This window comes from Alnus glutinosa, chromosome 4 (assembly GCF_958979055.1).
Source record: "Alnus glutinosa chromosome 4, dhAlnGlut1.1, whole genome shotgun sequence".
In the NCBI taxonomy this organism is placed as follows: Eukaryota; Viridiplantae; Streptophyta; class Magnoliopsida; order Fagales; family Betulaceae; genus Alnus; species Alnus glutinosa.
The window spans coordinates 17332997-17347546 of record NC_084889.1 but is presented as its reverse complement, the minus strand read 5'-3'; the positions used below and the strand labels follow the sequence as shown (position 1 = coordinate 17347546).

General features: G+C 40.6%; 1 protein-coding gene across 1 annotated transcript in view; it reads left to right on the top strand.

Moving 5' to 3' along the window:
- Window positions 1-13368, top strand: part of LOC133866966 (isoaspartyl peptidase/L-asparaginase 1) — a 32540-nt gene extending 19172 nt beyond the window's left edge. Inside the window, exons 2-4 of the mRNA XM_062303632.1 lie at window positions 1523-1756; window positions 12304-12390; window positions 12720-13368. Of these exons, the coding sequence (XP_062159616.1) occupies window positions 1523-1756; window positions 12304-12390; window positions 12720-13202 (804 nt within the window). The 3' untranslated portion in view covers window positions 13203-13368. The remainder of the gene's footprint in view (window positions 1-1522; window positions 1757-12303; window positions 12391-12719) is intronic.
- Window positions 13369-14550: the final 1182 nt, after the last annotated feature.

Genomic DNA, 14550 nt, shown 5'->3' with positions numbered 1-14550 from the left:
CATACGGAACGCAGTTTTTTGGAGGGAGAATGGGTTTACTTGAGGCTCCAAGGGTATCGGCAGCATTCTGTACAGAAGAGGCAGCACCAGAAACTAGCTCCTAAGTTCTATGGACCCTACAGAATCATCAAGAAAATAGGCCCTGTGGCGTACCAACTAGCCTTGCCTCCAAAGGCTAAAATTCATAACGTTTTTCATGTATCGGTCCTAAAAAAATGGGTGGGTGTTGGCGTACCAGTTCAGGATGATCTTCCCCTTCTGTCTCAAGATAGCAGGCTGACTCCTCAAGCCATTCTCGATCAACGAGTTCAGCAGGGCAGTACTGAAGTGTTAGTGCATTGGAAGGAGTTATCACCTGCAGATGCCACATGGGAGTCTCTCACAGACTTCCAGTTGCGTTTTCCCACCTTTGCCCTTGAGGACAAGGGTCATTATAAGGGCGGAGGAGTGTTACGGACCTATGTTAGGAGGCCCAAACGAGTGCAGCAACATGATGAAACCCTAACTGTTGCACACTCTAAACCTAATCCAAGTGGCGGCTGAGGTATTTTAGGAAAGAAGTAAGGCACAAGTCTGTGCGTGGAGAGCAAGACTTGTGGGAGGGAAAGTCCTATAAATAAGGAATTATGTATTCCAATAATTAAGGGATTGATAGCAGGATTTTTAGGGAGAGAAATAAGGGAAGGATTCCTAAAAACAAGGCATTAGCCAAAACAGTATTGATATTGTATTCTATAAGTAGTGATTCTGAATAAGAAGAATACATGCTGAAATTTATCAAAAAATCACAACTCTTGTAGTTGAAATTGGGAGGCAGAGGTACCTCGAATACCTCATATCCATTCACCATCTTTCACCTTCCACCATAGGGAAACTCAGGAAATCAAATCCTGCAGCTTTACCCATCCACAAACCCATCACACGATCCCAAACCCAGGCCCACAACAGTTTCTTACTAGGTGAGACTGAGCTTTATAAGCGGTTTTGGGGAGATCCAATTGTAACTTGACTAGTCGTTTTTGAGTGATATGGCATATGTGTCCAGCTCGCTTTTCCAGAGTCATTACAAATATTTTTTCTTAAATCACTCTTGGAGTAGATCTCTGTTAATGCTCTTCTCAATATCTTTAGTTTTGTATATTTTTGTGCGCTCTTTTCTTCTTCTTGATCTTGATGGGTATTTTCTCTTGTATGCATCATTTGTACTTGGGTTGCGCCATTTGTGCTTTTATTGAATTTTTTTTACTTAAAAAAAAAAAGGTAATAATAATTCTATTGCCAAGCACTGCGATGACAAGAATGAAATGTTCTATGATCTCTTCAGTAAAAGGTAAAACCTTTCTCATCAGTCATTTATATTCATGCCAAGGAAGATTTCTATGTCTTTTTGGAAGGTCATTGAAATGCTGAATCTCTGGCTAAATATGGGCCTTGGTAATTTGTTTTGCAGTTGAAGGATTTTGAACTTTCTTCCTACTTTATTTCACTTTCTGGTGTACATTTGATCATTTGCTATGTATAGGTTCGTGAACTAGAAAACAATCCGCACTTCAATGCGGGTAGGGGATCTGTCTTAACCAACGAAGGCACGGTTGAAATGGAAGCTTGTATCATGGATGGTAACACCAGAAGATGTGGAGCTGTTTCTGGTCTCACTACTGTCGTTAATGCTATATCTTTAGCACGACTGGTCATGGAGAAAACTCCTCATATATATCTTGCTTTTGATGGAGCAGAAAAATTTGCAAGGGAACAAGTGAGTGAATCTTACTATGAAAAAATGCTAGCCTTGAACTTTTCTATTATATTCTCCATTTTTCCTTTATATATATATGTGTGCGCGCGTGTGTGTGTCATTTCCGATTGAAGGCAAATCTCTATAATGTTTTTTATTCAGATATATATATATATATATATATATATGTGCGAGTGTGTGTGTGTCATTTCCGATTGAAGGCAAATCTCTATAATGTTTTTTATTCAGATATATTCATGCCTATATATGTGTGTGTGTGTGTCATTTCCGATTGAAGGCAAATCTCTATAATGTTTTTTATTCAGACATATTCATGCCTATATATATGTGTGTGTGTGTGTCATTTCCGATTGAAGGCAAATCTCTATAATGTTTTTTATTCAGATATATTCATGTTTTGTGTGTGTGTGTGTCTATATATATATATATTTATTTTATCCACAGAATTAATAAATTTTATGGCTAAAGGATAGTACTTCCAAAATTTTAGAATCAATATTTCTACATGTGGAATGTGGCCAAGGTATGCTGCCTAGAGGTCAGCATCTCTTTTCTGATCTTGGCTGCAATTCGAGCATTACAACACTGGCATGATACTTATTAGAACACCTCTCGCACAAGACTCAAAGTCCCAGCAGGAGTCTTGTGCGGCTCAATCTGTGGAGGTGTCCAACCGGGACTCTACTAAGAAGTCCTCTACTTCTATCCAAAAGCCGAGACATGTTATAGAGTCCTAATGCAATAGTATCATAGCTGGATAAAGATTTCAAGTGTTATAGTTTGAATGTATTTAGAGGTAGAAACCGGTTGCTAGACTAGAGTTGGTGTTTAACTTAAAACTCTGTAATGAAACTCTATATATGATCAATGAATGCTCGGTAAAGAGCAAGGTTTTAGCTTCCATAATTTCTATGTTCTATCATGGTATCAGAGCCATCTCAAAGACACACGTCTTGAGCTATGGCTCATTCTGATTCCGAATCCAGTGCTTCTGCCAGTTCGGTGGCTTCCATAGCCACTCAACCTCATCTCCCACCTCCCCAACCGCAACCGATTGTCTTAACCATACCCAACATGAATCCGAATCTTCATATCAAACTCTCCAAAGGAAACTTTATGGCGTGGAAAACACAGACTCTCGCCTACATCAAAGGACAGGACGCCTACGGCTTTCTTGACGGCTCATCTCAGCCTCTGCCTCAAACAATTCCGAATCCTTCAACTGATGCTGGAGCGCCTGCCACAATTGTCAACCCTGAATTTCTTGCGTGGAACCAGCGTGATCAGATGATACTCAGCATCCTTATATCCACATTAACCGAACCCTACGTGGTTCATGCAGTTGGCAGCGTCTCCTCGGCAGCTCTCTGGTCCACTTTGCTTTCCATGTTTGCATCTCAAGCCCGTGCTAGAGTCATGCAAATATATTTTCAGCTTGCCACAGTAAAGAAAGGTAGCAGCTCCATCACAGAATACTTCCAAACCATCAAGACTCTTAGTGACACTCTCGCTGCCGCCGGACAACCTCTCAGTGACTTTGAGAGCGTCTCTTTTCTCCTCAAGGGTCTTGGCTCCGAATATGACCCGTTTGTGACATCTATCACCACCAGGGTTGATCCCTTATCCATAGATGAACTTTATGGTCATCTACTGGCTCACGAGATGCGCATGGACCAGCAGACCTCTGCCCTTGATCTTCCTCCGGCTGTTGCAAATTTTACAAATCACTCCTTCCCACCTCGAGGCAGGGGCTACCGTGGCCGTGGAGGACGACCCTTCAACCGTGGTCGTGGCTATTTTCCCAACAATCGTGGCTGTGGCTCCTATTTTTCTCCTGATGCTGCTACCGGTTCCCGTCCTACTTGCCAAATTTGCGGGAAAATCGGCCATACTGCCTTTCGTTGCTACCATCGACAGAAGTCTATTCCAGATCAGCAACCTCCCCCTTCTCCACAGGCCTACTACTCAACACCAGCCCTACCAGCAAATGATGTTTGGTATCCGGACACCGGTGCTACACATCATGTCACTAACGAGCTACAACACCTCAACTTATCTCGTGAGGAATATCACGGCCAGGATCAGATCCGAGTAGGGGATGGAGCAGGTTTGCCTATTTCTCATGTTGGTTCTGCATCATTCATCTTTTCTTGGCGTAAATTTATCCTTAACCAACTCCTTCGTGTTCCATCCATCTCTAAAAATCTTCTCTCAGTTCAGAAATTTGCCTTTGACAACTCTGTATTTTTTGAATTTCACTCATCTTATTTCTTGATTAAGGACATTCAAACCAGGGCCATCCTCCACCAAGGGCAAACTAAAGATGATCTCTATCACCTTCTTCCGTCAACCAGTTCTTCGTCAATAAAACAAGCCTTTGTCGGTGAACGCACTTCTACAGCTTCATGGCACAAGCGCTTGGGTCATCCTGCCTTTCGCACAGTTCAGCATGTTCTTTCTCAGTTCAACCTTCCAGTTTCTTCAAATAAGGCTTCCTCCCCTTGCTCTGCATGTGCACAAGCCAAGGGTCATCAGCAGCCATTTAGTTCTTCTAGTGCTTCAATTTGTAGTCCTTTACAATTAATTTACTCTGATGTATGGGGACCTTCTCCAACATTATCAATAAACGGAAGTCGGTTTTATGTGTCATTCATTGATGCCTTTAGTCGTTTTACTTGGGTTTTTCCTCTACAAGCCAAATCAGATGTCATGTCTATCTTCCTTAAGTTCCAAGTTGTGGTTGAACGGCTCTTAAACACAAAAATAATCAGTGTGCAATCGGACTGGGGGGGTAAATATCGTAATCTTCACTCTTATTTTCAATCTCAAGGCATCACACATCGTCTTTCTTGCCCTCATACACACCAACAACAAGGGTGTGCCGAACGTAAGCATAGACACTTAATTGACACCACTCTAGCCCTACTGGCCGAGAGTTCTCTCCCTCAAAAATTCTGGGAAGATGCTTGCCTTACCTCCTGTTATCTCATCAACCGAATGCCAACTCCATTGCTCAATAATCAGTCCCCCTTTGAAAAATTATTTCATCAAGTTCCTGATTACAAGTTTCTTAAAGTATTTGGGTGCGCGTTTTTTCCAAATTTCAGGCCTTACAACACTCATAAATTCTCCCAACGCTCCAAAGAATGCGTTTTTCTTGGGTACAGTCAACATCACAAAGGCTATAAATGCCTTCACATAGAATCTGGCCGAGTGTACATCTCTCGGGATGTCATCTTCCATGAATCCCGATTTCCTTTTGCTTCTCAAGGTTCTGCAACTCCTCCTAATTCCACTCCTGTTCAAGCTCCTATTTTCCCTCCTATTCTTTTACCTCCACCCACTCCATCTTCACCACAACCTCCTGCACCACCACCTTCATCTTCCAATTCCTCTTCTTCCAATTCTGCAGAACCACACGGCTCTTGTTCTAGTTCCTATGAGGAAACTCCTCCTGCCCGAATACATCCCATGCATACCAGGTCTATGAACAATATCGTTCAGCAAAGACAGCTCACAAATGGCACTGTCCGATATCCTGCTCCTCGGGGTTTATTAACAAATCATGCCTCAGCCACTCAGGAACCGACCTGTTTCTCAAATGCTGTGAGTATTCCAGAATGGAGAAATGCAATGCAACTTGAGTTTAATGCTCTTCTCCATAACCAGACATGGTCACTTGTACCTCCACACGGCTCCCAAAATCCAGTAGGATGCAAATGGGTGTTCAAACTGAAAAGAAAAGACAATGGTTCCATTGAGAGACACAAAGCTCGGCTGGTAGCCAAAGGATTCCATCAACAAGCAGGTGTGGACTATGGAGAAACTTATAGTCTAGTTGTTAAGCCCACTACGATCCAAATAGTGCTTTCACTTGCATATTCTGCTGGATGGTCAATGAAACAGATTGATATACAAAATGCTTTTCTTCATGGTCTTTTGTCCGAGGATGTTCATATGGTTCAGCCACTAGAATTTACCAATCCTAACTTTCCTCATCATGTGTGCAAGCTTCACAAGGCTATATATGACCTCAAACAGGCGCCTAGAGCCTGGTTTTCCAGGTTCAGTAACAAGCTCATCCAACTTCGTTTTGTCGGGTCCAAGGCCGACTCGTCACTTTTTCTTTACAAAACACAGTCAGTCACCGTATTTCTGCTTATTTACGTTGATGACATCATCATCACAGCTTCGGATCCAGTTGCCATCCCGGATTTACTTCACCTCCTTAATGTTGACTTTGCTGTTAAAGATTTGGGTGATTTACATTATTTTCTTGGTGTTGAAGTTCTCAAACTGAACTCAGGTCTTCTTCTCTCTCAATGGCGCTATATTATGGATCTTTTAAAGAAGACGAACATGCATGAAGCAAAGCCTATTACTTCTCCAATGGCTTCCTCGTCCGTCCTCTTTACCTTTTCAGGGGATCCAATGGAAGATCCGTCTCTCTATCGCAGTACAGTTGGCTCCCTACAATATCTATCTCTCACAAGACCAGACTTAAGCTTTGCTGTAAACCGCCTTTGCCAATTCATGCATCGACCACTTAAACCACATTGGCAGGCCGTTAAAAGAATTCTCAGATACTTGCAGTATACACTGTCTCATGGGCTTCTTCTTCATCGCTCATCTTCCAATGTTCTTCAAGCTTACTCGGTAGACCCAAACCCGTTTATGACCCAAACCCGTTTAAAGTAGACCCAAACCCGCTAATTTCATGTCGTGTTCGTGTCGGGTTGTCTGATCGTGTCAAAATTGCCAGCCCTAAACATAAGTATATATATGTTATCTATAAAAAAAAAAGAAAAGAAAAGTATATACATGTGGGTAGTCAAACATATCATGGAAGGGCATGTGGCCTGTGGATCGCATGCACAGCCCTGTGATTGGACATTACCCCCAACTTAGTCTTGGTGGCTAGGGAATCACCAATATATTTAAACCCCTGTTGGCAAGCCAATTTTTTATTTTTATTTTATAAGTAATGTCATTTCATTAGTAAAGCGCAGAGGGATGCAACCCTAGTACACATGGAGTATACAAGAGAACCTCTAATAAGAAGGAACTTAAAATAAATTAAAAAAATCTGCATAAATAAAAATACTCTAGCTATGATGCGCCGCTATCCATATATATAACGTGTTAAGCAAAAACTTCCATAGCTCCAACATCATGTCTTTATGTCTTCAAAGTGCCAAGCATTCCTTACTCCAAAGACACTACATTAAACACAGTGGAACTAACCTCCAAACTTCCATAACTGGACCACACCCAATCGAATCGTCCTAGCTAGTGAACAAATCCAACACCCGTCTCGGCATAACCCAGTCTACCCCAAACAAATTAAGAATGTAACTTTGTAGATCGCGTGCAACTTCGCGGTGAAGTAACAAATGCTCAATAGACTCCTCATTCTTCTTACACATACAACACCACTCAACCACCACAACATTCCTCTTTTGCAGATTATCATGCGTCAACATTTTTTCTAATGTTGCTGACCATACAAAGAATGCCACCTTCGACGAAGCCTTGACACGTCAGATATTCTTTCAAGGAAATGAAGGGCTGTCTTGTCTAAATAATACTTCATAAAATGACCTCACTTCAAATTTACCCCTCTTGGAAGGGCTCCAAACTAACCTCTCATTCTTTCCATGTCGAACCTGAATAGAATACAACCACTCGAAGAAAGAGAGTACCATCTTCACCTCCCAATCCTAAACTGGTCGTGTAAAGATGACATTACGTTGGGTAACTCCATCTTGAGCACACAAATTATCCTCCACCCTCGCATTTTTATTCCGAGCAATACTAAACAACATTGGATAGCATAGCTTCAACGAACTATCCCCACACCAACGGTCATGCTAGAAACTTACTTTAGACCCAACCCCCGCCTCAAATCGAACAAAGTTGTGAAACTTCTCCCACCCCTTTCTAATATGTTTCCACACGCCTACTCCAAAAGTCCCCAAAACCTCTTTTGAACACCAACCACCCCTCAGACTCTCATATTCAATCTCCATAAAACCTCTCTCTCCATAGCATACCTTCACAACTATTTTCCCAAAAGAGCTTGATTAAACTGAATGAAGGTCTGAACTCCCAGCCCACCTAATTTTATTGGAGTACAAGGGCCAAATGATATAGGTAACAAACAGAAACCCATATATTTACACCTTATGGGGAAGTGCCAGATTCCATAGGCAACCAAGTTTCAAATACAAATAATAGATGCTCAATTACAGCTGAAAATCAGTTTACTGATATTCTAGTCAAAATATCGAAACAATTAAATAAGTCAGGAATATTTCCAACATCATCAATCTGTCCCAAAACCTTAGTAATATAACAGAGGAGATTTCTAAGCAAATAAAGCAGAGACAACAAAGTGCTTGACCCCAGAACATAGACGGATACCATATTAGAACGAGTAGTTTTCAAAAAGTAATTAATATCGAAATTCTTTTTGAAACATTAGTTAGCAAACAACCAAGGTAAAAAAAACTTAATTGAAGTATATCAAATAATTTTAGAATTATATTAGACTTGGAGTTTTCGAAAATAGTGCACTAGATATATGTTACTCACCTCAAATGCTTATGCTATGTTTTTAGTCGGGGACCCTTAGAAAGGCCTTATTTCCATGCGAGCTTGAAGAACCTATGTCAACATATTTACTCCATTAACACAAATTCTACTCAAAAGTTTCAATCCTCAGTCCAAATGGCATCAAAACGTATTGCCTAATGAACCATGGTTTGTAAGTCTTAAATCTAAAATTTAGTCATTTGATACCAGCCCTTAAACTCATTTGTTTCTATCTTTTCCAGATCAATTTAACAGCCCTTAAAAGTCATGCAAGGTCTGGGTTTTGACCAAAAACCCATTATCACACTTTGTTGCCCAAAGTGACAGCTAACAATACCGGTTATTATTATACTTCAATCCTCGTCATTACATGTCTTGGCCCTCCATGGCCTAGACCTAGAGGTGTCCTAGGATGTCCATTGACACCTTCTTAGAACGATAAATAACCAGGTTTCCATTATCACCGGATTTTTGGCCTCAAACCCTAAGTACATAAATTGTTCTTATTCAGACCGGGCTAGAATTAGCAGTTTCATTCAAGGCCTGGACTTTAGGGTTCGAAAAACCCTGATTATAGGTTTTTCTTATGCATGACTTGGCTAGAATTATCAGTCTGATTCAAGGCCTGGACTTTTGGAATCGAAAAACCCTGATTACAGGTTTGTTACAAGGGTTCCAAGGACCCCAAACAACACTATCAACCCCAATTAAACCATGACCAATCCCAAACTATGGACTAGGGTTAGCCTATCCGAAGTTATCAACATAGCTTTTTGAGGTTTTTGTTCTTACCTTATTCCTGCTGACTTCAAGCTTGGGAAAACCTTCTATGCCAGCCTTCAAAGTCCCTTCCAAGCCATCGTGCCTCTCCCTCTCTCTCCCTCTCCCAGTAGTTCATTTCTTTCTTTTTTTTTTTTTTTCTTTTTTTTTTTTTTTTTTTACCTAATTTACTAACTTGAAATAATAAATATAATTTAATCTCACAAACAGAAAAATAGGTCAAAAGAATTCTGTTCAAACAGTAAAAGAATTTCAGATTGTGAAATGCAGGGTCTTACAATATATGCTTTTAATACCCATACCTTTACCTACAGGCTAAAGGTGCTACATGTTCCCAAAATGTTTTGTAATTACTCAGACTTTCAAGTCTATGCTTCCTCTGTAACTATTATTTAAGAAAGACAAGCTGAGAGGCACATGAAATTACTTTATCAACACTGTCAGCGTCTGGCACATTATCAACATATAGATCAATGTCTAGGCAAATGGTTAATAAACCCTTTCCAAAATGTGGCCTTATATGTCTCAATTAGAACCTGGTTCTATCCATTTACAGTTCTAAATTCAGCAAAAGAAAACTGGTATGGCTTTGGATATTTTGTCTTGACTGAAACCGAGCAAGTGATACATAGACGTTTGTTTGTTTCATTGATTTTTTTCCTCTCTCTCTCTCTCTAATTGTATTAATAATAATAATAAAAATATAACAACCACAACAACAATAACAATAAAGATAATAACAATAGTATTATTGTTATTTATAAATAAAAAGTATTAGAATCTTTATATATATACTTGGTTCTTTCAACTTGTCTGGTCTTTTAAACCCATTTTCTTTTCTCTCTCTTCCTTTGCTAGCGGTGGCACGGGAAGGCGCGTCTCCCGCTAGCTTCAAGTTTCGTCTCTTTGTTCCAAGGTTCTACACTTCGGTTTCGTCCTTTTCCCAGTCTTTGTAGGCCCTTTCTGAGGTAGCTCGGGAAGCTGCTGGTGGTTTGTCGGCGGGTTTCTACTGGAGTTGGTAGGTGCTCCTTCCTTCTGGTGGTTTTGGTCAGTTGTCTCTCATCTCTAGTGGCTCTTGGGGGGGTCTTTTTGGCTGAGATCCCATATTTTGACGACGATGTGAGCGACACTTAGAGGTGCGTCCTCCTCAGAGGTGATCACGGGTTGTGGTGGTTTCTGTGCGAGGGTATGGAGTGGCGCTTCTTTGTCAAGGCGAAATCCTTTCTCTTCTCGGTGAAGGAAGATGTGGCGATGGTGCAATTGGAAGAGATAAGTAAGGGTTTTGCTGGTGTGGTGTCTTTGGGTCTTCAATTTGCAGTCTGGCTGGTTGCAACGATGGAGTTGGCATTGCTCAACACTGGGTTGAAGGATTTCGTCAAATCGTTCCAAGAGGATCAACAAGTCTTGATTGTTCGCCGAGGTGAGAATAGGGTCGGTTGTTTCTTGAAACTGGAGGTGTATGCTGAGGGGGGTCGGCAAGGGCTTATCTTACTACTGGAGGGTCGTCAAGGGAGAGGTTGGGGTCGGTTTGAAAGGGAGTTGAGTAAGGTGGTGGCTTTTCTTGAAGCCATGGCTGCTCCATCTCTTTCTTCTTCTTCTCTTGTTTTTTCTTCGTACGTGAGGTGTTGTGAGTGGAGGCTTCATCAGTTGTGCCTCTCGGTCCGCTTGGTATTGAACAGGCTTTCGACAAAGATTTGTGGGCTAATTTTTTCGAATCTCAGCTTGGGTCCGATTCTCGAGGGATGGTGGAGTGTGTTGTTGGAGTTTTAGGGTCTGGTGAGAAGCTCTTTGATCTAGGTGTGTAGCGCTTCTATTTGATACTAAAACTGAAGGAGTTGGATGATGCCGAAATTGAAGGAGTTGGATGTAACGTGGGAAAGGAGAAGAAGCTTTCTCCTTTTTGGGCGAGAAGGGCGAAGGCTGAAGTGGAGTGGGTTGTGCAGCAGTTTCTTGCAAGGCTTTTGGAGTTGGGCTTTTCGTGCGGTGGGCTCTCCCTTAAGAGTAGGCCCTCTTTTGGCAGGCCTCCAGGGTGCTCTTTTCAGCTTAAGCCCAAGACTAGGTTTCTCTTTAAACTCAACAAGCTGTTTTCTGAGGTGGTTTTGACGTGTCAAGGTTTGATGGGTCCGAAGCCACAGCCTAGCGTTGGCAGATCACTTGTGATGCAGATTGAGACTCAGAATGTTTCTTTGGAGGTGGTTTTGAGTTAGGCAAAACCTTCCAGACTTAGTTTTGGAAGGATGTTAGTGGCTTGGAGTTTACCAGTGTTTCTTTTTCTGGGGCGGCTAAGTTAGGCGATAGACTCCGTTTCTCTCTCCCTGTGATGTCGGAGTCTGAGGTGCTTATATACCCGTCGGAATCCAAGAAGCTGCTGAGGTATTCTCAGAAGCTGAGAGGTGCAAAGACGAACGAAAACTTGATCACCGAGGTTGTGGCGGCAATCAACGGCCATCCTTCATCTCTAGGTCCTCGTTCTTTTTCGGTGCCTGCATTTTTTTCGTGACGTGGTCAGTTAGCCTCTTCTTTGGCGTGGCTTCCTTCTCTCGAGCGGTGAGGTCCTTCCTTCGACTGGAGTGGGTGGGTCTTCTCTCCCGTCGTCCCAATTTGTGGGTGAGAAGATGCTGGATGTTGGTGCCCCGTCGAGGCTTGTGGTCTTTTTATGTTTGGGTGCCCTTCTCTGTTGTCGTCTTCCTCAGAGGTGGGTGAATCTTCGAGGGAAGGTGATTTTGAAGGGGTTGGTGATTTCAGTTTTCAAACACTGGGGATCTCCCACGAGGGGAATGTGAAGGGCTTTCGGGACTTCATGTCTCAAATTGATGAGGAGTAGCGTCAAGAGTCATCAATCTCCACTTGTAAGTTTAGGAGGGGTAGAGATGTGAAAAACTTAGAGTGCTCGATTAATTATGATGTTAGGGGTTTTGGTTCTAGCCGGGGCAAGGCAAGAGGGCCCTTGTTATGATGTATTGTTCTCTGGGTTTTGTGGGTTGGTTCCAGTTAGGGTGCTTTGGTTTCCTCCTTTTTTGGGTTTAGTGGGGTTTTTTTTTTTTTTTTTTTTTTTTTTTTTTTTTTAAATTTTTTTTTTTTTTCTTTTTATGTATGTTTAGGGGCGCCTTTACGCATTTTATAAAATGTTTCTGCTGACCTATCAAATTGTTTTTTCTTCTTAATTTGTTCAGGGTGTTGAAACTGTAGATCAGAGCCATTTTATAACTCCAGAAAACATTGAGAGGCTTAAGCAGGCAAAAGAAGCCAATAGAGTCCAGGTATTTTCTTCTCTCTATTTTTAGGGGAGTAGATGCGAAGTATGCTGAATGTGTGCTTTGAATCAATCTTAGCTTGTGAAATTGTGTTTCCTCAATCAGTTGCAATGTTGCATGGTGCATATCACTACTTGCAAGCTGCTGGCTATTCCTTTGCATTGGCGAGGGCCTAAAACTTTTTAGGACTTTTCAGTACGTAGAGCAATCTAACAAATCATTTGAAGTGCCCAAATGTCTAATTTTTCCCTGTCTAAAACCTGTTTTTCAGCCTTCAGTGTGCTTTGAAATGTTTTTTGGACTTTAAGCTGGTAATTTCTTCCATAAATCTACAGCTTGACTATACTCAACCTATTCAAAATGATGTGAAGAAAGAAACACCATCTGCTGATGGTGATAGCCAAATCGGGACAGTTGGATGTGTGGCTGTTGATAATGATGGGAATTTAGCTGCTGCAACTTCTACTGGTGGATTTGTCAACAAGATGGTTGGCAGGATTGGGGACACCCCGATCATAGGGGCGGGGACATATGCCAACAATCTCTGTGCAGTTTCCGCCACGGGGAAAGGTGAAGCAATAATCCGCAGCACTGTTGCAAGAGATGTAGCAGCTCTCATGGAATTCAAGGGTCTTTCTCTCAAGGAGGCTGCAGCTTATGTTGTAGAGGAGTCTGTTCCGAGAGGCAATGTTGGCTTGGTTGCTGTCTCTGCCAAAGGAGAAGTCACAATGCCTTTTAATACGACAGGGATGTTTCGAGCTTGTGCCACTGAAGATGGGTATTCAGAGATTGGAATATGGCCTTCCGTGCAGAACTGAGTGCTTTAGGTCTGTTGAGGAAATTGCTTGGGATGGCTGTGTCTCATTGTAGTTTTCGTTTGAATTAACATGAATAGTTTGCCACATGTAAGTATGTTACAACACTCGTACCACTATTGTGTATATATATATATATATATATGGAATTGCACAATCAAGACATTCTCATCTGTCTGAGTTCTATTAAAAATTATATTTTTATTTCACAATGCTGACGTGACAGTTTCAATCAACATTTAAATAAGTCATTGTTTAAAAAAAATTAAAAAGATATTTAATAGTTGGTTGAGACTGTCACATTAATATTATGTGATAGTTGTGTGATAAAAATGTATTTTTTACTCTATCCTCGTGACAAAATAAAAAATGAAAAAAAAGGGAAGATATTTGGTTTTAATCTTAAAGGCCTATATGAAGACCAAAACTAATACCTGATTCAAGAGTTGCTACACGTCGGGGTTGTGTGAAGCTGAAATGATTTGATTTGATGATGTGGAGTTTCGACAACCTTCCTATTTTCAGGTTGGCATTGCTCATCATCTTCAATGTAATGCCCTGCCAGTTAAAACAATGGCGTAAGTAAAAATATTTAATTTTTTTTTTTACGTGAAATTACTACATACATCAAAAATCATGTAGCACATAACACATTAGAACTGTTGTATAAACTTCTAATTAAATAAATATTAACTTTGTTATATCACAACCTTAAGTACACTGTATATCCAAAAGGTGCCATAGACGGCACATTAGAATATATACAAAGTTAGACTAATATAAGATAGTCTAAAACAAAACTGAGAATACAGACGGTCTTAGACGTAAAACCCTAGCCCTGCATAAGGGTCCAAACCCTCAGTTTCCTTCCCTACATAGACAGATAAATGAGTCCCTAGTCCCGATTAGTATAATAGAAACCGACCTTTATAATAAGAGCTTTCTTTAAGAAAATATCTCTAACGTGTGTTCATAATGACTGCTGGATTAGAGTTTCCCGTAGAATTGTTTATAATAGCATATATAAAATATAAAATCCTCTTATATTTTCTTTGACATTTTCTATATATCATATAACCCCATATATATATATATATATATATATATATATATATTTTACGTCCCATGTGAAATTTTATTGTACTCACAAGTGCACGAATTGTTTGTAAATATAATTTTGTAAGTGCGAGATTGTAACTACAAGGAATTAGATTAATTTAAGAAAACCAAATAGATGTAAACTAATTAAATCTTAATCTAGTTAGAAAAATGAGTGATTTTAAACTAAAATTGATTGTAAAAACATGCAATGAATAAACCAAAATAACCAAAAGATAAAATTACTAAGTGA